The 21437-nt window shown below is 44.5% G+C and overlaps 1 protein-coding gene across 2 annotated transcripts in view; it reads left to right on the top strand.

The window, feature by feature from the left end:
- Window positions 1-21437, top strand: part of LOC135391917 (DNA-dependent protein kinase catalytic subunit-like) — a 42054-nt gene that overhangs the window by 7161 nt on the left and 13456 nt on the right. For both annotated transcript variants that reach the window (XM_064622479.1, XM_064622478.1), the window contains 43 exons: window positions 286-462; window positions 616-775; window positions 952-1052; window positions 1849-2047; window positions 2127-2269; window positions 2336-2404; window positions 2618-2725; window positions 2796-2894; window positions 2974-3101; window positions 4186-4280; window positions 4432-4534; window positions 4671-4798; window positions 4958-5027; window positions 6052-6197; window positions 6275-6398; window positions 6907-7108; window positions 7775-8128; window positions 8489-8703; window positions 8763-8898; window positions 9583-9672; window positions 9791-9858; window positions 9993-10095; window positions 10158-10285; window positions 11106-11313; window positions 11419-11594; window positions 11990-12158; window positions 12477-12542; window positions 13990-14151; window positions 14242-14301; window positions 14781-14906; window positions 16045-16161; window positions 16222-16362; window positions 17155-17312; window positions 17369-17497; window positions 17918-18148; window positions 18210-18359; window positions 18417-18590; window positions 18654-18737; window positions 18806-19016; window positions 19105-19294; window positions 20180-20326; window positions 20419-20531; window positions 20595-20726. In XM_064622479.1, coding sequence (XP_064478549.1) covers window positions 286-462; window positions 616-775; window positions 952-1052; window positions 1849-2047; window positions 2127-2269; window positions 2336-2404; window positions 2618-2725; window positions 2796-2894; window positions 2974-3101; window positions 4186-4280; window positions 4432-4534; window positions 4671-4798; window positions 4958-5027; window positions 6052-6197; window positions 6275-6398; window positions 6907-7108; window positions 7775-8128; window positions 8489-8703; window positions 8763-8898; window positions 9583-9672; window positions 9791-9858; window positions 9993-10095; window positions 10158-10285; window positions 11106-11313; window positions 11419-11594; window positions 11990-12158; window positions 12477-12542; window positions 13990-14151; window positions 14242-14301; window positions 14781-14906; window positions 16045-16161; window positions 16222-16362; window positions 17155-17312; window positions 17369-17497; window positions 17918-18148; window positions 18210-18359; window positions 18417-18590; window positions 18654-18737; window positions 18806-19016; window positions 19105-19294; window positions 20180-20326; window positions 20419-20531; window positions 20595-20726 — 6090 coding nt within the window. The remainder of the gene's footprint in view (window positions 1-285; window positions 463-615; window positions 776-951; window positions 1053-1848; window positions 2048-2126; window positions 2270-2335; window positions 2405-2617; window positions 2726-2795; window positions 2895-2973; window positions 3102-4185; window positions 4281-4431; window positions 4535-4670; window positions 4799-4957; window positions 5028-6051; window positions 6198-6274; window positions 6399-6906; window positions 7109-7774; window positions 8129-8488; window positions 8704-8762; window positions 8899-9582; window positions 9673-9790; window positions 9859-9992; window positions 10096-10157; window positions 10286-11105; window positions 11314-11418; window positions 11595-11989; window positions 12159-12476; window positions 12543-13989; window positions 14152-14241; window positions 14302-14780; window positions 14907-16044; window positions 16162-16221; window positions 16363-17154; window positions 17313-17368; window positions 17498-17917; window positions 18149-18209; window positions 18360-18416; window positions 18591-18653; window positions 18738-18805; window positions 19017-19104; window positions 19295-20179; window positions 20327-20418; window positions 20532-20594; window positions 20727-21437) is intronic.

The following is a 21437-nucleotide window of genomic DNA, read 5'->3' as shown; positions in this document are numbered from 1 at the left end:
TTCTTTTTCCAATTTATTCTTATTTCTCTAAAACCCTTCACTTTCATTTCCCCAATTTTTCATGTTAACGAAATCTTTAGTGAATCGGGCATGGGAAAATATTAGCACCCACTAAATTTCGCATATTCTGAATGCTAAATTTAATTACGTGATAAGGAGGAGATTGCCTGTACTAGCATTTGATAAAAAGTGGTATTTCAGTTTGTTCTGTAAGGTAGCTGAAGTGCTTACTAGAATACAGTACAACAAACTGTGAATATTTTTGTATCTTATCTCTATCATTAGAAGTCATCGGAAGAACCACGGTCCTGTCTAAAGCTGGTGTCCAAGTTCACCCGCGAAGTGCTGGCACGGTTTCAGCAGTTCCAAGACGATCTTCTCGTAGCCTGTCTCGACCTCATTCTTCACCTGCCAGCTGAAGTGGTAGAAGCAGACGCCAGGGCCTTGGTTCCTGCATTCCGAGTGAGAAAAAGAAGTTCTCCTTCTCGACTGATATTATTCTAACCCTATGCAATGACAATAAGGGACAAAGTATGCTGCACGTCGGTGTCTGCAATTTTTCCAAACAGGGATACAAAAGTTGCAAGGTGCACAAATCTTCGTTTCCTCCTCTAGGTGGCACTCCAGCAGGGCCTGAGCTATCTTCCACTTGCTAGGTCTGCCGTCAAAGCGCTTAAGGTCTGGGAGAAGCGCTTACCTTCAGAGCTGGTCGCAGAGTGTTTTCGGAATATTCTTCCCTGTCTGAAGCCGTACTTGGCTCTCGGCGTTCGGAATGGTATGTTGCATAACCGCAAATGTGTGGGGTGTGTCTTCCAGTGCAGGGGGTTTCGCAAAGAATAGATACGTCTGGACATCTCCCGAACGCTTGACAGAGAGGATACTAGCTCGGCTTCATGGTGCCTCGTTTGCTTTGTATTGTTGTGAACCCTTTTCTTTTTTTTTGTTCTGCAGATAGCGGAGAGTGTGTCGCCCCACAGCCGGTTGCAAAGAGACAGTCAAGAAAGAAAATTGCTCTCAAGGTCTTATACAAGAAGTCGGAAGAACTCAAAAAGGTGATGCTTCCTTCTTTCGAGTGAGTTCTGATGCTTCTGAGGAAGATCTGGTGTGAGCTACGCACCATGCCTTCACCAAGACAGCTTTTATTACGATTATTATTATTTTATTATTTTTTATTTACACTCCATAGCATATAAAGTCCAAGTGGCAATATTGGGGAGAGCGGCTGTGACACTATCCCCCAGAGGGTGACACAATGGTCACCACCGAAACAGCTGGGATTGCGGAACCGCCGCTTTACATGTGCACAACGTTCTATCTGCGTTGAGTGGTTGCTGGCCACAGTGGTTGCATGATCAAAATATTGAAAAATCGCCGGTGCTGCCTGAGAAAGTACCTAAATGTTACCAGTTTTTCTCGTGTGTAGGAAAAATCTGTAGCCAGTGGTGTACAGGCACCGGGTCAGAAAAGACGACGTGGCAAGAGGTGTGCACATGTTCATGTACTTTAGGGTAGAAGTAAATGTGCTTAGGCTTTTCATGTGACGCCTCGATGAAACGAAAGCGTCCAGGTTTAGGCGCAGGTGAACCTAAAATCGCGGTGCTGAGAAGTATCCGCAAGGTAGCCATATAAAAGGTCGAGTCACCATTGCCCAAATTTCGGAACCAGAACACTAGCATATATTTGGCATAAAACAGAATCACAACTGAACGGAAAGTGGACGATTTGGCGCAAGGTAGCTAAATCTGGCAACCCTATTCGCAGGTCGTTCGGTAATGTGGCGAGTTAGGCTTCTATCTTTGAAAAAAGAGAGCTTCCCAAAACTTCTTTTTCTTTTCTTTTTTTTTTCAGCTCCAGCAAACCGAGCTCGAAACGGTACAGTTGGATATTCTCGGGTTCCTGGGAAGTCTCGCAGGAGACAAGCGTGCTGCCTTACTCTCGGATTTAGAAGCGGAAATGTCGAAGGCGGCCATTGCGTGGGATTCAAATACGAGAGAGCATCTCGTCTTTGCATTGCCCTTCGTTGACGTGAAGGCCGAGATTGCCCTCGGTATGACCTATCTATATCTGTGGCTTACTTTCCCATTGCGGTTACTGACGGCCGTCCGATAACCTTTTTTTCTTCTCAGACGCTTTCTTGCCCAGAGTTGCAGAACTGGCCCGTTTTGCTAGCAGACGCCAGACCAAGGTGGCCAGCTGCGAGCTTCTGCACAGCCTGGTGCTGTACATGATCGGTGTGGGTGTGCAAGCGTCAGAAAACAGGAGGGCAAAGGTTTGTGACATGTAATGTATGCATTGGTGTCGTCTGTTAAGCTTGGCTTTGCCTCTTATTTTGCAGTTCCCTATGGACAGCCTGTACAAACATCTCTTTCCAGAGTTGCTCCATCTAGCCTGTGATCCCGATCAGGTTTGTGTGTGTGCCTCTGGTTCATCCGAAGGTCACGAGTTTATTTTTATATGTTTATAACCCTGTTTATGGGCTGTGAGATGCTTGGCATTGTTTGGCTAATGGGAACACAGCAACTTGTTACAGAAATAGTTTTTACTTCAAACGTCTGGCATCATTTCACTGTATGCGTGTGCATTATTGTCATGAAATGAGTGATTCCTTTAAATCTAGGTGACAAAGAGCCTCTTTGAGCCCTTGCTATTACAAATGATGCACTGGTTCAGCAGCAGGTCTACCGTCGGCAGCCGCGAAAGCGTGACTATCGTGGAGTGCCTTTGGGTAAGCGCGATATGATTTGCTTCACTGTATGTCATGCTTAATTCTGCAACATTTCTATTGCCTTTCCTAGGACACACTGACCCAACCGCAAGAGACGGTACTCAGAGATTTTGCTGGTCGCTGTCTGAGGGAGTTTGTACAGTGGAGTATCAAGCAAAGTTCTGTCAAGGCAAGCCGTGTTGTGTGTCGTCAGAGACTAGTACAATTTTCACGCAATTCTTGTGCACTACGATCCTTATTTTGTTCAGGAGCAAGAGAAAAACCCTGTGAACATGAAAGCGGTGTTGAAACGACTGTACAGTTATTGTCGTCATCCCAATGCATATAAGAGAATGGGAGCGGCCCTGGCTTTCAACAACATCTACACCATCATCAGGTAGATTCATTGATGTCTACTTAAGTGAAACGGCATTAGATGCCACATATACTTGAGTACAAGTCGACTTGCGATCAGGTCGAAGTCCTGTCAGTGTCAGGAACTGCTCTGAGATGGGATTGTATTGCTTGCACCCTTCCATTTGTGCACGGTTAACAATCCTAGAAAAATAGTTCACAAAAGGGGGGGGATTCATAAATTGAGGTTTAGAATGAGGAAAGGGAAGTGCCTTGTCCCAGAGGGCACTGTTCATAAAGCCAGGGGGGGTTCATAAATCGACAGTTGACTGTGTTTGACTGTATACGTATTGATCCTACCCAATAAATAGTAAGTAAATGTGGCCAGCCGCTGCAGCTCTGCTGGAAGTCTCCTCTAGTTTCACCGACAATCGAAAGCATGCTATATGTATTTGCAAACTTTGTAACATTGTGTTGAGGATGAAAGATGAAAGTCACTGAAAAGGTTAGCCAGCTGTAGGACTCGAACCTACATCTTCTGGATTGCCGGTCCAGGGCTCTACCAATCGCTTGGCAATCCAGAAGATATAGGTTTGAGTCCTACAGCTGGCTAACCTTTTCAGTGACTTTCATCCTTCATCATTAATTTCTTAGGCAAATTGAGGCTTTGTATGTATTTGTCCCTTCTATGTTGTTCCAGCCTCAGAATATCAGTTCTTTCGTTGTGTTGAGAGTTCCTAGCGTTTTTGTCGGGCGTTTCTTCCCGCACTCGTTTTGTTGTTCGAATGACAGTATCGTCCATTGCATCGGGGAACCATTGGCCAAACGCGGGGCTGAATCCGTGCAAAAGCATGGCAGTAACTCCGGTGGCACGGACTGATGAAAATCACGTGGTAAGCAGAAACCAATCGCCACAGTTGCTGAGAGGTGCTGAGCCAGATATCCGTGCGCAGAACTGCGTGTGTGCAATTTCACTATTTGTTTTTTTCTTTCCTCTGCATTTTTCATGGAGAACTAGGGGTGCGCAAATTATGTGATGGTGCAAATTATGCAAGTAAATATGGTAGTGCTTTCGAAAGTCTTCTTTGTTTCATATTCTTTTGTGATGGCTTTTGTGCCTCTTTCAGGGAAGAAGAGTCAATTGTCGACATTTATATCCTGGAGGTCTTGTTTCATTTTGTGAACAGTTTGAAGCTTGCGCATGCCGACGAAAAATCCTTGGGTAAGCAGTGTTCCGAAACACTTGCAGACATCTTGGTGTGGAACCTTATTTCTGAACGTGAACCAGGAAGGATAGGGGGAAAAGTATTTTTGCCGGGCTATGTGATAGACCTGCGGATCTTTAATGAGATGCAATTACGCTCCTGTCGCAGGCACTCAAGAGCTGTGCTGTCGTGCTCTAGATATCATTCTGCGGATCCTGACAGTTAAAAGCGGAAAGCTGAGTGCCGCTAACAAGAAGCGGCGATGGCCAGGGTGAGCCTGTCCTTTCAAGTTGTAGCTCGTGCGCAAAATTGTGGCAACAGAAAATTACCCGCGTTATACTTTGTTTTCCGTAATCTTTTTAAGAGCTTGAAAAGGTTAAAAGTGAATAAATCTGCTCCGTATGCAGGGATGCTGCCGAGCAAGTTACATTATCGGACGCTGCGGAATGGCTCTTGTGTCAGACCAGCTGTCCGCAGGAGGCTTGCCGCAGGAAGTGCATGGAGCTTGCGCTTGCCCTCGTTCCAAGGTTGCCAGGTGAGGTGCTGAAGGCTTCCGTAAAAGTACGCCTCCAATAATGTATATTCTGAGGTTGGAGGCCTGATGGACCTCTCCTAAATCCTAGGTTTTAGACTTTAGAAAAAATTCTAATAGGTTTGTAGTTTCAAACAACGATTCCCTGTTTATTCTCTCCAGGTTTCTCATCATTCGAGGTATTCATGACTAGCTTGAGTGAGAACCATTCCAAAAGCTGCCTCGTTGAAATGTAAGTGTCTATAAAAAAGGCAGGAGAAGGCCCACACGCATACCGCGCTTGTGGCGTTATGGGGCAATCACCTGTTAATAATAGTGGCATTAGCATAGTTTGCTTTGAACTATTAGAAAAGCAGTGCATTCAGGAATGTTGATCTCTTGTTGCTCACATACTGTAAGCATATTTTTATTCGTGATGTATTAATTTTTGCGAATTTCACGACCTCTAAAAAATCGCAAAAAAATTGTACTCGCCAACACAGTTTGACGATTGTCCCGTGAAAGGAAAAAGCCCTGGAATCGCGAAATGAAACGCTCACGAATATCTTCGCAAGTGACTGAATGCGCGATTCGCGAAAATTAATACATCGCGAAAAAAAAATACATTTACAGTTCTTAAAACGCTTGTGTTTTCGAGCTGTATGTTTTTTGTGTGGAATCGTTTCTTAAGGCTCTTGAAATAAAACAGTTCAGCAAAGTAAAATTGGGCATTCATTGGGCAAAAATCCTGCATAGTAAAATAGGGCATTATTGCGGGAAAGCGTAGATTTTTGGGCAGAAAATAAAAAAATTCTGGGTTTCATGGTGACGATCATGCAAATTGGGAGGTAGAAAGCGCTTTTACCAGGTTTATCCCTAAAACGCGAGGGTGTATACCAGGCGTTCTCAAACTTTGTGGGCCCAGGGAACCCCTGCACATTTGCGGGCACACTGGAGGAACCCCACCCAGCTCGCCAGATGTAATTTTCAAAGAACGCAAGTGGGATCACACAAAGCTAATAATAGAGCACACAGTTATATTTATATTCCACCAAACGAACAATTAAATACATCTGGGACAACCCCAGTAGGGATTTAGCCTAACGTGCTAGAGCACGCGTTCCTTATAGCTCATGCTCGTGGAAACTGCCCGCAGAGTCCTTGGCGTGGTGTCGCGGAACCCACTTTGAGAACCCCTGGTCTGTACGTACTCCAGGGATTTGTTTACGGAAAGCTTATTCTATGCATCACTATGTATCACTTGTGCTTTTGCTTAGCCTGGAACAGCACGTCACCTTGGCGGACGCCACCTTTCACACCGTGTCGGCTGTCAAGCGGTTCTGTGACAGAGTCATCGGTGTGCTGGAATGTTACACTTGGTTGTTCCAGCAGAAGCTTCTGAAACCTGGCACACTTTTTCGAGGTTGCATTGCTTTTCTATTCTGAATCCAGTCTTTGTAGTAGAAGGTTATTTTTGAATCTCTGTATGTTGCGTTGCAGATGAGAAGACGTCTTCGGTGCTCTTCAGTTTTGTGGAGACATTCCTCGAGAAACTAGCAGTGAAGAAAGTGTCGAAGGTGCTCTTGGACGCTTATACACCAGCGGAAGAAGTTGCATTTAATTAGTAGGTTTCGGACCGTACCTAGACTGTCAATGTCATTCTACGATGTGTCTTACCTACCGTGCTTAATATTTATACCAGCATTATCTAGTCAGTGTTTGGTTACAACGATGGTCTAGTTTTCCGCAGCTGATGATTTATATGACATCTAACAGACGTCCATTTAAAGTCCTATGATTACCTGGGCCTTGTGTGTTTATACTTAATGTCACAGAGGCATTTGAGGGATCGTGTGTCTTGAAAAGTACTTTAAAGTAGTCCTTTACAATAAACATCTTTATTACTGTATATGTAATTATGTAGGGACACTTCCATGACACCTCCCTGCTTGGGGAAGTGTCACGTATGACATAAACTTTTCGTGTATCAAATCTTCAACCTCAGCTCACACACCAGTTAGCGTTAGCCTGTGATAAGGTGTGTCACACAGTAACAACGCAGCTCGCAGTGTTAGCATGACACGTGTATATGTGTCCTGGCTGACAATCTAAGAAATTGCATCTCGCTTCAGTGCCAAGTGTTCCGTCACCGTTCGTCTGTTCAACTTCCTCACTGCGCTTCTCGAGAACTATCCAGACCAGTTCGACTGCGTTCCAGACACTGTTTGGATGTCTGACATGTTCTGGAACTGCGCGTTGCTGTGCGTCTTGGACCCTACGGAAGTTGGTTTCGACCTTGCTGATCTAGAAGTGATGAGCAAGCTTCCTTCTGAGGTAAGTTAGTAATTAGTACTGCAACATTCAAGTCCCAAGGACTATCCTTGCGTTTGCTGACCAACAGCGAGGGAGGCTCTGCCTTCTGGATGCCGGCCAATAGGAGGACGCGGAGGGCAGACACTTCCCAAGCCTCTGCTCTCGCCTAAGAGATGGCGCAGCGTTACCGTTGTTTCGCATGTCGCAAGGCTTTTGCCATGGCACACCAATCTAACCAACAGCTGAACGAGGCTTAGACAGGAGTGTAGCTGCCGTTATTTCACCTGCCGCAGGCTTCCGCCATGGCACACCAATCTAACAGACGGCTTCGCCGTCTGTCACCATGGTAACGAGGCCAAGCGGAAGCCGTGTGTACACCGGTTAACGGACGGTTAAACCAATATTTGGATTGGTGCGCCATGGCAGAAGCCTTGCAGCAGGCAAAACAGTGGCAGCTGCTGGTTAACGGACGACAAAGTCATAGGTTAGATTGGTGCGCCATGGCAGAACCCTTGCGACACGCGAAACAATGGTAATGCTGCGCCATCTCTTAGACGAGAGCAAAGGTTTGGGAAGTGCCTGCCCTCCGCGTCCTATTGGCCAGCATCCAGAAGGCGGAGCCTCCCTCGCTCTTGGTCAGCAAATGCGAGGATAGTCTGCCCGACAATGCAACTTGAATAATTTCAGATTCTAAGCTTCCTGCAACAAGTCAGTAAAGTACTTCCGGCTTCGTATCAGCGTCGTTTTCGGTCATCATACGACCGGCTCGTGAGCTCTCGACCCGAATACCATGCATCACGATTCCTCAGCTTGCAAGTGGACGATTCAAATTCAAGAGAAAGCAACATGCTGCATCTGATTGGTTTGACATCTGGATACCGTCTGCTAGCTGAATCCCAGCTCGTGTCGCTCGATCGAAGCATCGGATTGTCAGCAGTGGACGTTGTCCTCAGCGTCCTGCGGAGGAACTCTGAACCGCTTCCTTTGGAGAAGGAGCTGTGCTTTCAAGTCCTGGAGCTCACGGTCGCTTTCAAAGCAGATGTAAGATTTTTCTTTGAGAAGAAGCAGATGTTTTCTTTGAGCCTGTCACACTATGCGCTCTCGTTTTGATGTAGACGACATAGATCATTGTGTTTTCGGGTTAATCCCGGTAAAACCTGGTTTTAGCCCTGATTTGGATCATTATTACTACGGTAAAACCCGAAAAGGAGCTTGCCGAAATGGAAATTTAGCCACCAGTATGGGCGTTGTGCATTCAGCACAGCTGCTCAACATCCCATGTTCATCTGAAATCTGGAAAACTTGTTTTTTGCCCCCCCCCCCCCCCCCAATTTTCCAAAAACATAAAACCCGAAAACAGAAGAGCCTCTGATGACATCACTCTATTTTATTCCACCTCAGAGCCGCCGTGTCTTGACCAAATTGCTCGGTGAGCAACCAAGGGCTACGAGGTACTTCGGACACGAGTTGTCGCAACACATCGTTGGGCACAGCGACGTGTGCATTCCAGCTTTACTGTGCCTTGTGTCCAACGACGTTGAACAGAACATGAATGTGGTCCAGGTTCTCAGCGATGCGTTGACTTTTGTCACGTTGAGGAAGGAACTGGTGTCACTGTGAGAAGTCTTCAGCCTGCTAAATGGTCGGGGAATCACGAGCCCACCTTTTCTTTCAGGCATGGAACGTCTGTGGTGTCCGCATTAATGACAGACTGGTCGAAGCTGAAGCCGTGCTGGGCACATAATGTTCCTCAACAGCAAGCTAACGATTCGGCACTTCTGCTAAACAAGCTCCTGTGCTTGTGCTCCGAGGCAAGTGTCGTTTTTACTCGCATAATTCATGCACTTTTTTTTTTCCCCAAAAACTGGTCATAAGAGTTGGGTGTGTGTGTTTGTCGAACGAAACATTTCTAATGATGTGACGCTCCCGAATTTTAGCATACCGGTCATGAAAGGCCGATAGAGTTTATAGTGACGTTATCACTACAATGCAGAAACGTGAAAGAATTGACAAAAAGTAACCCCGACACAGAGGAACATACAGACAACCACCGTGTTCTGTGTCTTTGTGTTCCACTGTCTCACGGTTACTTTTTGTCATGTCTGACCAGTTAGCCTGCACTTTGAGTCTCATCCGTGGAATATATACATATTGGCATACTGGGCCGACCGGGCGACAGCTAGGCGAAATACAGGGCCCTCTATCGCTCATCTTAGCCGCGATATCGACAGCAGCGCCACCATGCTTCAGCTATGCCATAAGACGCTGTTGGAAGTTGTTGCTTCCCACCTAGGGCTTGGCAAAAACAACATGGCAAGCAGAAACCAGTCGCTGAGAGGCACAAATTACGCGAGTAACTAGGGGTGTGCAGGTTTATGAGAGTAAATACGGTAATAACGTTGTTCAGCGTATTGCGCTACTCCTCTTTCGATGTACACTTTGTGAGACATGTCATAGTACTATGTGAAATATGTAATCTGAACTCCTGTTTCTAGGTTTCCATTCCTCGATCAACATTCGTTGACCTCTTCGTTGATGCATTTGTGATGTTGTTGAGACGAGGGTCAGCAAAACTTGGTGACAAAGTAAGCTCTACTGTACTTTTCTTTTTATGATGTGACCGTCATCTTATTGTAGTCGTAATTCAGGTTTGAGTCGGTATTTGTTACATTGGGCATCGCTAAGCACCATTATCGCCCATAGGTGGCTGCGATGGAGATGCTTCCCTTGTTAGCTGAGGACGAGCGACCTGCGATATCAGCGAAGTTGAGGTATGCTGGAAATGCACAGAATGATTTGAATGATATCAAATATAGAGAAATATAGAAAAAAACTTGGAAAGTCAGATTTTTTGGTGTCCGAAATATTGGTTGATCGGTGACTGTTATTCGCTATTTGGAAACAGAGAAGCGCTGGAAGAAATGGCAGCGCAACACTTTCCGCTGGAGTGCTCGGACCTGCTCCCCGGATCCTTGGATTTCCTCGCCTACACAGCGGCCTTGAACAAGGTGCGAGATTAGTCTCCGGAGAGTTGATTATAGTTTTGGAAATGTGCGTCTGCTGGTGTTAGCTAGTGAACGCGGTGGAAACAAGCGGAAACCCAGTGTTGCTGGACCTGGCCGTCAGGATAATCTACCGTGAGAGAAATCACTTCATGGAGGAGGAATTCTTATCTGCACTTCGCAGGATGGCAGGAAGGTGAATGTCTCTGCATAGTATGTTGCAAGTTTTTGGACTTTTTGGAACTGAATCGTGTTCACTGCGAATGAATGTCACTTTTTTTCCCTCAATTTATCATTCGTTGTCACTCATACTTAGGGTTCTTCGTTTTTGGGTTTTATGATTTTTCAAATTCGGGAGGGAAAAATCGGGCGCTACGTTCTCTGTATCATATATGTCATCGGGGAGTTTTCGGGTGAAACGAAAGGCATACGAAACAAGCCACTGCTGTGACACTGGGATGAGAAACAGGAATCTTTATATTTCCGCTCAGTACTGGGGCAGTGAATGAACACTTGCCTGAGCTCCACGAAAGCTTGTCTTTGACACCTGCAAGTGGGGATTATAAAAGGAGGACAAATAGGTTAAAAAGTGATAAAAACTGGGCTGTTTGGTGGTAAAGTTTAAAAGTTTGTTTAAAAGTTCACATTAAAAGTGTGTCAGTCAGTCAGTGCTTCATGTGTCTGTCGTCCTTTCGTGTCCCCTGCATTGGAGTCTTATCGCTTTTAAAAAAGACAAATAGGTTGTCACAAATAGCTCTCTTTGCTGATATTATGATTCACTTTTCCGACAGTTTAACTAGAACAAAAATTTGAAGGACCGCAATGATTTTTCGGGTAGACATCGGGTTTTACCTGAATTCTTGAAAACTTGTTCATGGGGGGAACTATCGTGAAAAATCGAGTTTAACCCGAAAACAAAGAACCCTACTCATACTCTGAGCAGTGCACCTTTGTCTTGTCCTAATATTAAATCATTACCTTTATCATTTGTCAGCTTACCCCTTTTTCAATCCCAGATCTTCCGAAACAAAGCAGACGCACTTGGTACGAGCAACGTACAAGCTCTTCGTCGACAACCCGAGCCTTCCAACTCACCTACGTCTAGCTGTGGCGCAGAAAGTGCTCTGCATGTTGCTTAAACGCTGCTCAAAATCAACGCTGAGGATTTTCTTCGCGGAGAATGCTGCAGACATGATAGATACGATTGCTGCTAGGCTAGTTTCGGTAAGCTCGTTGCAGCTGCACACCAATGACGTAGAGTTTAACGAGAATGCAGAGTCTACAATCTTTGAATCTGGCTAAAATATGACGTTTTCTCTCCCCTGGTAGAGTTCCGATTCTCAGATAGTGAGCAAGATGGGAGCGTTTGCCTGTCTGGAAGATCTCTACTCGCGCCTCAGGAAGGACGAAGTCATGGGACAGCAGTCCGAGATCAACGCAGCATTTTGTAAGGCACGCAGAATCGCTGCCGTTGCAGGAAACGAGCTGACCAAGGAAGTCACGAGGTTCGTTTTCTGCGACATACCGTGCATTCACACGAGCGACATTCCCCGCAGAAGCGGAAGACGCGAAAAAAACGTCATAGCTTTCTCAGCACGAGCGCTCAACGTCGAGTGTTCACGTACCGTGGGGAATATCCTGCAACACAGTCGCAAGATATTCTGTAGCAGACGACAGGAAAGACGCTGAAGGTGTCGTCTGCGAAGCGTCGTCTGCTACGTGCCACTTCCGATATTCCGCACCGTGTGAATGCTCACATAACACGGGGCGGAACTTCGTCTCTGTGATCAGTGTTTTTGCTTTTCGTTCCACTAGAATCTTCCGTGAGGACGTCGTTCGTGTGAATACACGGATACCTGCTGTTCGGGTTCATCCCCTCGTTTTTCTTGGTATTTGATAGATGTGCTAGCAGCACAAAGAGAGACGATGCACGTGGAGAGACAAAGTTTCTGGACTTGCGTCTCGGACTTCGCTGTGCAGCGTACAACACCTTGGCAGCAGTTATCACTTGCACGCAAGTGGAACCGAACTTCTACGACGTGTTCCTTCTTCAAGAAAAACCTGAAAAGGTGATACGGACCCGATACCTTTCTTTTGTTGTGCCGATTCACAAAGTACCGTAGTCTCACTCGTATTAGCCCCTATATAAGCCCCTGTCATCCGTATAAGCCCCTGATCTCGTTGAAGAAAGAGGAGGGATACACACCCCTGGTCAGTCGACCTCAAAGACATGTGGGTCACATAAGAGGGGCTCCTTTATGCTGGGTGAGAAGCCCCGAGGGAAACTTTTATCCGATAAGCTGTAGTGGACCCCCGGGGAACGTTCTTTAACAGATAAGCCGCGGAGACAATTACGTTTAACGTTGTCTTTATCCTTCCTGTTTTAGGGTGAATACCTGTGGAACAATCTGGTCGATTCAGGAATCACTTACGAGTTCCCACTGGAAAGAGATGTACGTTTTTTAGTTAGACCTAAACCTGGTCGAACTTTCTGCTATTCCAAGTGAGGAACGAATCTGTCACTGCAGCATGTGCAATGGTGTGGGCCTGGTTGCATATAACATTCTTCTAGAAGATTCAAGATGTTTGAATTTCTAGTTTCTAGAAGCCAAGAATATGTGAGGTGGTGATGCTAGCACTTCAGTGCACAGAAAAAAACTGCAGGAACATCTTGTACCTGCCACTCAATGCTAATATGGATTAGTGTACTTTGATTGTAAAGTTCAGTCTATTTTAAGTGTCCGGCATGTCCCGCAGTGTCATTTATACTCCTCATGTGTACCTTACTGTGGGCTTATACACCGATGTTCAAATACTGTTAAAAGGTGTGAGGGTTTGCACTCATGTAAGCATAACTGTAGCTAAATGTTTTAACTGTACACATGGATCACACTGCATGACATGTGAAACACGTCCACGAAAGATGGGTGTGACACCAGTCTTACCTACAGTAAAAGTGGTAATTTCCATGAATCTTGCAATCGTAATTTTTCCCCAAATTTAAGGTCCCACGAAATATTGTTAATGATGATGATGGGAAAGTATAGAAACATTATATTTTGCAGCTAATAAGGCTCACTGGGTCGAGCTGATCCACTCACGCACTTCATTGCACTAACAATTCATCACAATTTTTTTTACACATTGACACAGGACACATTTAGCAGATTCTGACAACATCTGCACTACTTTAAATGAATTGCAACCTCATTCAAGCACCATTTCGTCATTCCACTTTCATTCCCAACTCGACAACATATGCTTGATCATCAACGTCTAGCTCACCGTGGAAGTGCTTGATCCTACGCAGCTGTCACGGAATCACCCACAAATCCCTATGCTCAGACGAATTCTTGGACTTCTAGCATCCTGATCTAGATGAGTTTCATAATAAAAATAATACAAAATAAATAGAAAATAAATAATAATACAAATACAATAATAATAATAATAAATAATAATATAAATAATAATAATAATAAATACAAAAAATAGAACATGTATCACAAAATTACTCATACTTACTTACCCAAACGTCTCGTCTAGCAGATTCACAAACTAAGACAGTAAAATTAACCACTGTTATAGTACTTTATTTGTTCATTATATAATACAATTGCACTGCCATCTTCATGTTTAGTCTTGATGATATGTCAATAGAAGCTACTAAACGTATTTACAAATTTTGGTGAAAATGGAACGCTTACGAGGCTGCAACTTTTCTAATTCCTTTCGAGCACCTTCGTTTTTCTTTAAGCATTTCATCCTCCTCCGAGATCCTGATGACTGGGAATGCTTGCTTAGTACCACATACTTTTCATGCAAACTAAGTGCTGCACTAATTTAAGGTTGATACATTGATAAGTCGAAGTTGATGTGCATTGTTCCTCGTCGCACAAGGTACCCACACGGCGGAAGAAGCAACTCATTGGAACGACGGAATCGGTTCCCGAGAGCACTGATGTTGGCAGACGACAGCCACGCCACGTTCAGGCGACGTTACTCAGTGGAAGCAGTCTTGCCAAAGATGCTACGCAGTTTTCTTTATCGCTTAGCGAGCAGGTAACAATGACCGGTGCTGCGGGATTTATCCTCGTGAAGATGTTCCACAAAATGTTAATGGAAGTTGTAAAAAAGGTTTCGGTGTTTCAGGCTTTCTTCAGGGCAAACAAGTGCGACGTCGATTCACCGACGGCGGACGTTAAGGACAAGGTAAAACAGGATGGTCCCTTCGTTGAAATGAGGAAGTCATCAAGATGGACAGGCAGTGGAAAAAAACTCAAACGCCGCACTTGCTTGATTACTGATCAAGTGCATTAACCGTTGTATCACTCTCGTAGGACTTTGCAACGATTTGCCAAGGGGTATATTTCGACAATGTACACATTCTTCTACATTTTTTTCTGAAACACACTCACTTACACGCAACAGGTGAAAAAATTTAGGATGTGAAGGGAAAAAACAGGATGTGAAGGGAGTGAGGTCCTGCCAGAGTGGTGTAATTGGTTAGTGCACTTGACCGACAATCAAGGTGGGTTTGTGTATCACTGCTTGTTCATAGACAGTGTGTTCAATGTTGTACTATTGTCCATGTGTATGCTACCCTCTGCTTGGTTACTTTTCGTTCTTGTATCATTGATGTCGACAGCATTGCTGAAAAAGCTGTCGCACTCTTTCTGTTTATGCTTCAGGTATTTGAAAGGATGAAGTTTGTCGACCTGGAAGATGACGAACTGAACAATCATCAGTGCATGGCATCTGTCTGCTACATGTTTTCGCACATGGCAGACGTTGGAATTGTGCCTAAGGAAGTCAAGGCGAGACAACACTTTATCATACATTTAAGGCCATACCGCACGAGGTGTTTTTCGAGCGGCAGAATGCCAAGCTTTTCTCAGCGGCAAGCGACGCTATCGAGAAATTCCCAAAGCTAACCGCATGCACGGCGTCCCATGTGAGAGTTTCCGTAGTGTTGCAAGGAAAGAAACGCCACATGACTTGACAGACACTTTCATTACAAGTAAAAAAGTCTCAAACACAGGTGCTTTTGAGCGATAACATATGATAACGAACACGATACTGCAGCAATGCGCACGCACAGAGCCATTTGTTGTGAATGCCAATCAGGCTGTTCACAAAACACCGAATACATGAAGCAAACGCAGTATTCCAGTTGACATCTTCATCAATCTGTTTCACACTTCTCTTTTTTGTTTTGCATGTTGGACGCTCACACTAAATTATGTTTTTAACATCCGCAATAATTTTCTGATCTTCTGCCAAACGCGATCCACCTGAGCAATTCCGTGTGTCGCCATCTATGGGGTCGCCCGAAAACTGGCACGACCGGATAGACCTAACCTGAGGCTAATCTCTGATTGGCCACTTGTTTTCGTCGCTTCCGTCGCTCGCCGTTGAGATCCACTCGTCTTGGACCTCAAGGACGGCGACGCGCCGTTAATTGCTTGCTTGAAAAATGCAAATGGAAGAAGCGTGATATTTCTCGTACGTTGCTCTGCAGGTAAAAAATTCTAGGGTGTCTTTTAATTTTGCTTCTTATCTATTGATAGGGCCTGACTTTTTCGGGTTTTATTTTTGGCCAAATTCGGGGGGTAAATATCGGGTGATATTTTTCATTTGAAAATTCGGGTGTATTTGGGTTAAATCCCGTTACGGCATATTCTGTCGTCAGAAATTCGGGTGTATTCGGGTGATTTTTTTTTGTTTAATAAAAATTTGTCTTATCATGGAACTAATGTTTAGCAATGTTATCAAACTTTATTTTAATGCACGCTTACGAGTGTGCCACACGACCCGGATGTTTTCGGGTAGATTCGGGTTAAACCCGAATTTTACAGATTTCGTTCGGGGGGTAAATATCGGGCGGATACGGGTTTAACCCTAAAAAGTCAGGCCCTATCTATTGATTGTGCTGATAACAGGTTTTCGTGATAGGTTGAAGATGCAGCAGCACCAAAGTGGTTGACCAACATCATAAATGCTCTCGTTGGTGATTACATGACAAAGAATGCCCTTCTGTTCCTCATTCGTGCTCTCGTTAACTCAGCTGAGGTATGCACCTGTTTTAGTGTAACAAGAACGGACTGTTTGAACCACTCGTTTTGATCGAAGGTTCTGACTCCATATTCGCATCATCTGGTTCCACCACTTCTGGAGGTCATCGCTTCTCAACGTCTCGGAAGCGTGCTTGACAGTTTTGTCATTGATGTTGTAGTTACGATCCTGGTCTGGTCGTCCAGCTACGAAACAGAGGTATGTTCTCTTGTGTTTCAAGGTTATCTCTGAGTTCTGCAAGAGTTTATTACTTTTCTATAATGTGTACGAAATTTTTTTCTGCCATAATTTTTCATTTTTTTAAGTTATTTATTTGGATTTGAAAGGTTATTATTATTACAATTGGAAAATCATTTAAGGAATTGCTTTAGTGAAATGAGGCATAACTTCGAAGTCTTTACAGTGCTTTTGGATGGTGCTTTCTTAGAAAAATGTGCAAGTCAGGCTTGTAGTTTGCTGAGAGAGTGTTCTAGGAATTGAAAAGGGAGTATAATTTGGGAGTCTTTACACTGTTTTTTTAAGGTATCTTCTAGAGAACTGTATATTATGCATTTGAATTGGGGTCCTGAACCAAGTGAATTGGAAATGGGTTCTATCAGGTGCATGAGCTACTTACCCGCGTTGACATTATGGTTGCCATTTTCAAATGCTGCCTTGACAAACAGATAACTGCCTGCAAGTACAAAGTCCTCAACCCTTGAATTGTCTAGCTCTGTCATATTTTATTGAACTTAATGCAGTTAAATGAAACAAAACACTACATACTAAGCACACCAAAATGCTAAAGTAAGTTTGAATACACCAAAACTACTTCAAGTTAGACATCTTGGGAGCCTCGTAGATGTTATCCGAGACATTAAAACTTGGTTTATGTAACAACATGGTGTAAATGCTGCGTGTAACATTCGCATGCCATTGTACATGCTGAATTCTAGTGTCAAGTTCACCTTGTTGACGCATGATAGTAGCTAACATGTCATCTTGCCGTAGGAGCTCCTGCAGCGATGTAACAATGCAAAGCCAGAGCCGGTTCTAGATTTTCTTGTGGACCACTGCGCGCACGAGAGGCGCGATGTGCTTCGGAACAACTTGGAAGTTATAAGGTGGTTCCTGGAACTCTGGAGGCCGCTGCTTACGGTACCTTATGTGTACGTGAAGTGTTGAGTAAATGGGTGGCTTCTTATATATTACCTCATACTTGCAGAGGTGTGATGAGGCACCTCTCGCGTCACACCACGGACAGCAAAGATACATCTGGTTTGAGCCTGCTGGGAATGTTCTTGGCTAACGACATTGTGGTATTCAATCAGGAGTCGAAAAGCGACATCTGTAGGTTGGTAGTGAAAGCTTTTTTTTTTAAAAGTGTGGAAACACTGACTTAAGACATGATGCTCAGTTGCGAAAGAAACTATCTACAGTCACTAAATAAGCTTCTCTTTAGAGTAGCGACACTGAGCTCCACAGACGAGCAGGGAAGCCATCTTGTTTCAGCTCTGCACCAGCGCCATCGTGGGTTACAGAAGCGTGGTGGCATTATCTATGCATTGTCCAACGGACTGTTCAGAGGAGGTCAAGGTATCTGCAGGGGTGAGCTGCTTGCAGCAGGAACAACATTTTGGGGGGCGCTGTTAGGTGTGGTAACAAAATGGCCTCTCCTGCTCGCCCTTGGAACTCAGTGTCACTACTCTGAAGTGAAGCTTATTTTAGTGACTCTAATTGTATCAACCTACAATGATGTGATGATCTTTTTCAGGGTCTTGTCTGCACTGCCCAAAATGCTTCTAGCAAAGTACAGGTTCACGTACAAGGTAGCTGCCGAAGTTGTCGGTATGACTCTGAGGAAAATGAACGACGCTGGTCATGTCGATGACACGTTCGTGGCAGATGTGATGTCGAGGTTGCGTGATTTGAGTAACGAACGTGAAGACCAGTTTGTGATTTGTTTGCACGAAATTTGCCAGTTCTACGATCCCATAGCAGACAGGTCAGTCTGTGGAACATGTTGCGGAATATAAACTATAAACGTTGATTATGTTTTGCAACAGGTTCTGCGACAAATTGATCCTGATGCTACCCTTGGCTCTGAGCACGTTCAAGGAATCGATTTTGGAAATTATTGCATCCTGCTGTAGCAGAGCAGAAGATCCAGTCAGAAAATTATTCAGTGCTGGATTTTTAGATTTTCTGGATCATGGGTAGGTATCTCTTTGATACTAAGGTTGTTTTGTGTAAAGTATCATGTTCTCTTTCAGAAGTGATAAGGCTCAGAGAGCCTCTCTAGAAATCTGCACGGCTCTGGTGACACAGATAACACCTGACCAATGGCACCAGATTCTTCCGATCGTGTGTCGTCTGCAGGCTCACTCGTCGTCTGCTTGCCGCAAGCTGGTGTATAACGTGTGTATGCTTGTGTATGATAGATTCAGGTGAGTACACCGTGCACATATGAAAGATAAATACTAATACATTAAATTATATATGCTTGTTAGGCTCACTTCAGATGGTGAATCACTAAAAGAACAAGCAAAAAAGGTGCTTGTTTTGGGTCTGGCAGATGCTGAGGTGGCACTAAGGTAATTTTTTATTCCATGTTTCGTCATACGGTACTTCTGTTGTCTTATCGAAATTTTTTTTTCTCCAGGTTGCTCGTTGGAAACTTTTGGAGTCGTGAAGAGCACTTGCCGAAGCAGACGACAGAACGACTGGTTGCGCTCCTGAAACAGACGTACGTGCCCGAATCGGAAGCGAATTTTCTGCGCTCCGTCTGCTTCTTGCTTCTCGAGATGACATCCTTGAGCCCGGACTACAGCAGAAAAGTCTTTCAGCATCCTCTTTCGGATTGCCAATTTGTGGTGAGAAATATATTCGCTTCGGTGACCATTTCAGACTGACTCATTGTGCAGACTTTCAGTTGTGTGGCACTTCTACTTCTTTCTGCAGGACTACAACGTTACAGGATCGTGGCGGCAGCGCCACGCAGCAATGACACCGCTCTTTGCAGAGACTCTTTCTGCAAGCCAGACGCTGTCTCAGGCGCAGTCAGACATCATAGCAGGACGAACTTTGGACATGGACCAGATCAGAGCAACAGCGGCATCTTTGCAATTCACACCGACGCAAGATGTTAAAGGTACGGCATTCACCACTGCCATGCAGAACATAGAATAGGCACAGGTGCAGATGTAAAGGCCATGAGGTGTGTTCTCTGTTCATCATCTTGTGCGTTCAGCTGTCTGTGGTGCTTTGTGTGTTGTTTAGATAGACACTTGTGCTTTGGGGTTTTGTGTCGAGCTGCAAAGCAGGGTAAAATGGACTGATATCATGTGTAAGAGCAAATTTAGGTGCAAAAGAAGCCGCTTCTCACATTGTAGACATCTGCATAAAATAACAAGTATTCACCCATGCTTGTATCAGCAAAAGTGTTTAGTGTTTGAGGTAGTTGTAGATGCTTCAAACCTGACATAAACAGTACCTGTTAGTGCGTCTGCCTGCAGGATGAATGTGAACATTAATAAATACTCTGGAATGCACAGGAAGACAACAAGGGGCTCTGTGGTAGGATGCAAAAATTAGATTTGTATTGTCCAGCACTGCGATGCTTCGGCCAAAAGCGTAGTGCAGCAGGTGGAACATAAGGTACAAAGCCGTCAGAGGACTCTGCATTGCAATATATTCAAATCAATCAACCAAATTGATTGATTTGATTGGTTGACGAGTTTTATTAATTTCTCAATCAATCCAATCGATTGATTGAGCTGAATTATTCGTTGATTTGTGTCCGGGTTCAGGCAGCTATGACAGATGAAATGCCATTGACCACGTGATAGATTGTCATATGTGTGTCATAGCAATGCCTTGTAGAACACTGAGTGGCTCCACGAATGCAAAGAAAAAAGATTTGGTGATGCAAATGAAAAATTCCACACTAGGAGTTGAAAGTGGCAATGTTGCCAGCAAGCTAGAATGGTCTGCATTTTTAAAAATCTTTTATTAACAGGTCTCAATTTTATTTTAGATGAGAAAGGTAAAGGTACCTTCAATTGGCTGACACAGAGCACATTTGAGATGAGTACTGGAGACGAACCTCGACCTTCGACGTCCTCCCGTCTTTTTGCCGTTGGTAGAAGCAAGAGCAACGAACAGGAAGGTATTGCACAGAAAGGTATTGCCAGAAGTTTTGTTACCGCCTTTTTGGTGAATATTGCGGCATGGTGATTAGTACATGCACCGTACGCAATAAAATCAACATTGAAGGTCCTTGCTGGGCGAAGGAGATCAGGTACCTCAGACGACGTTTTGTGAAGGACGATGAAAAAGTGCGCCAGCAGTACATTCGGCAGGAAGTGAGACGGAAAGAACGGCGAAAGGTCGGCATAACTTTTGTTTCGCTGTTTCTGAATGAAGTGCAAGCGTTCGTCGTACGCATTCAGGAATTGGAAAAAGAGCAAAAGGCGAGGCGAGAAGCTGAAGTGACGTTGTACCGGCGATATCGCCTGGGGGAACTGCCAGACATCGAAATTCCGCACTCGGCTATCATAGCTCCTCTGCAGGCGCTTGCTGAAGTGAGTACGGTGTATTTAATTAAGTAAGTGTATTTGTTATGTTGAGAAGCATGCAGTGAGTGCTTGAGGTGCAGTAACTGTCTATAAAAACTAAGCAACAAAATAATAAGCAACAAAACTTTGTGCTTTGTGTCACGAGGCTATGATCATTTTGTACCGACTATGTTTTTGTTTTTGGACAGTTCAACAGGGCTTGCCCCCTCAATCCCCTTATCGGTGAACACAGTACATATCATGGAATAATAAATTAGAAATCTGAAGTGTGAAAAAAATCGTGAAAGACGCCGTGGTGTTTGGCCGTGAATTAATTTTGCCCGCCCGAATTGCTGAAATCGTGCGATGAAGTCACAGTTTAAAGCAGCGTTGTTTTTGCGCAGTTAAAGGAACGTCGGTGCTTGAAGCAGGGCCGAGGTGACCCTTAACATTAGTTGGAACTCTCCTTCATGCAGCTTATATGGGAGTCACCGCGGAAAATATTTTTACTCAACAGTGTCTGGTCACTCTGCAATTAAATTTACAAAACACCTTCAAAAAGCAGCCCGGAGCAGTGTGGCGCGACCTCTAGCACCCTTGCAAGTAAACTTGGCAGCCACAAAGTCTCATTTCCCACTAAAAATTGGTTCACTACAGACACGGCGCGGCACTTGTCGTATATGTAACGAAGTGACGTCAACGTCACTCATTCACTTATACGGGACCTATGAAGGAGTA

This window comes from Ornithodoros turicata, chromosome 4, assembly GCF_037126465.1.
Source record: "Ornithodoros turicata isolate Travis chromosome 4, ASM3712646v1, whole genome shotgun sequence".
In the NCBI taxonomy this organism is placed as follows: domain Eukaryota; kingdom Metazoa; phylum Arthropoda; class Arachnida; order Ixodida; family Argasidae; genus Ornithodoros; species Ornithodoros turicata.
This window is presented reverse-complemented; position numbering and strand designations above follow the sequence as displayed.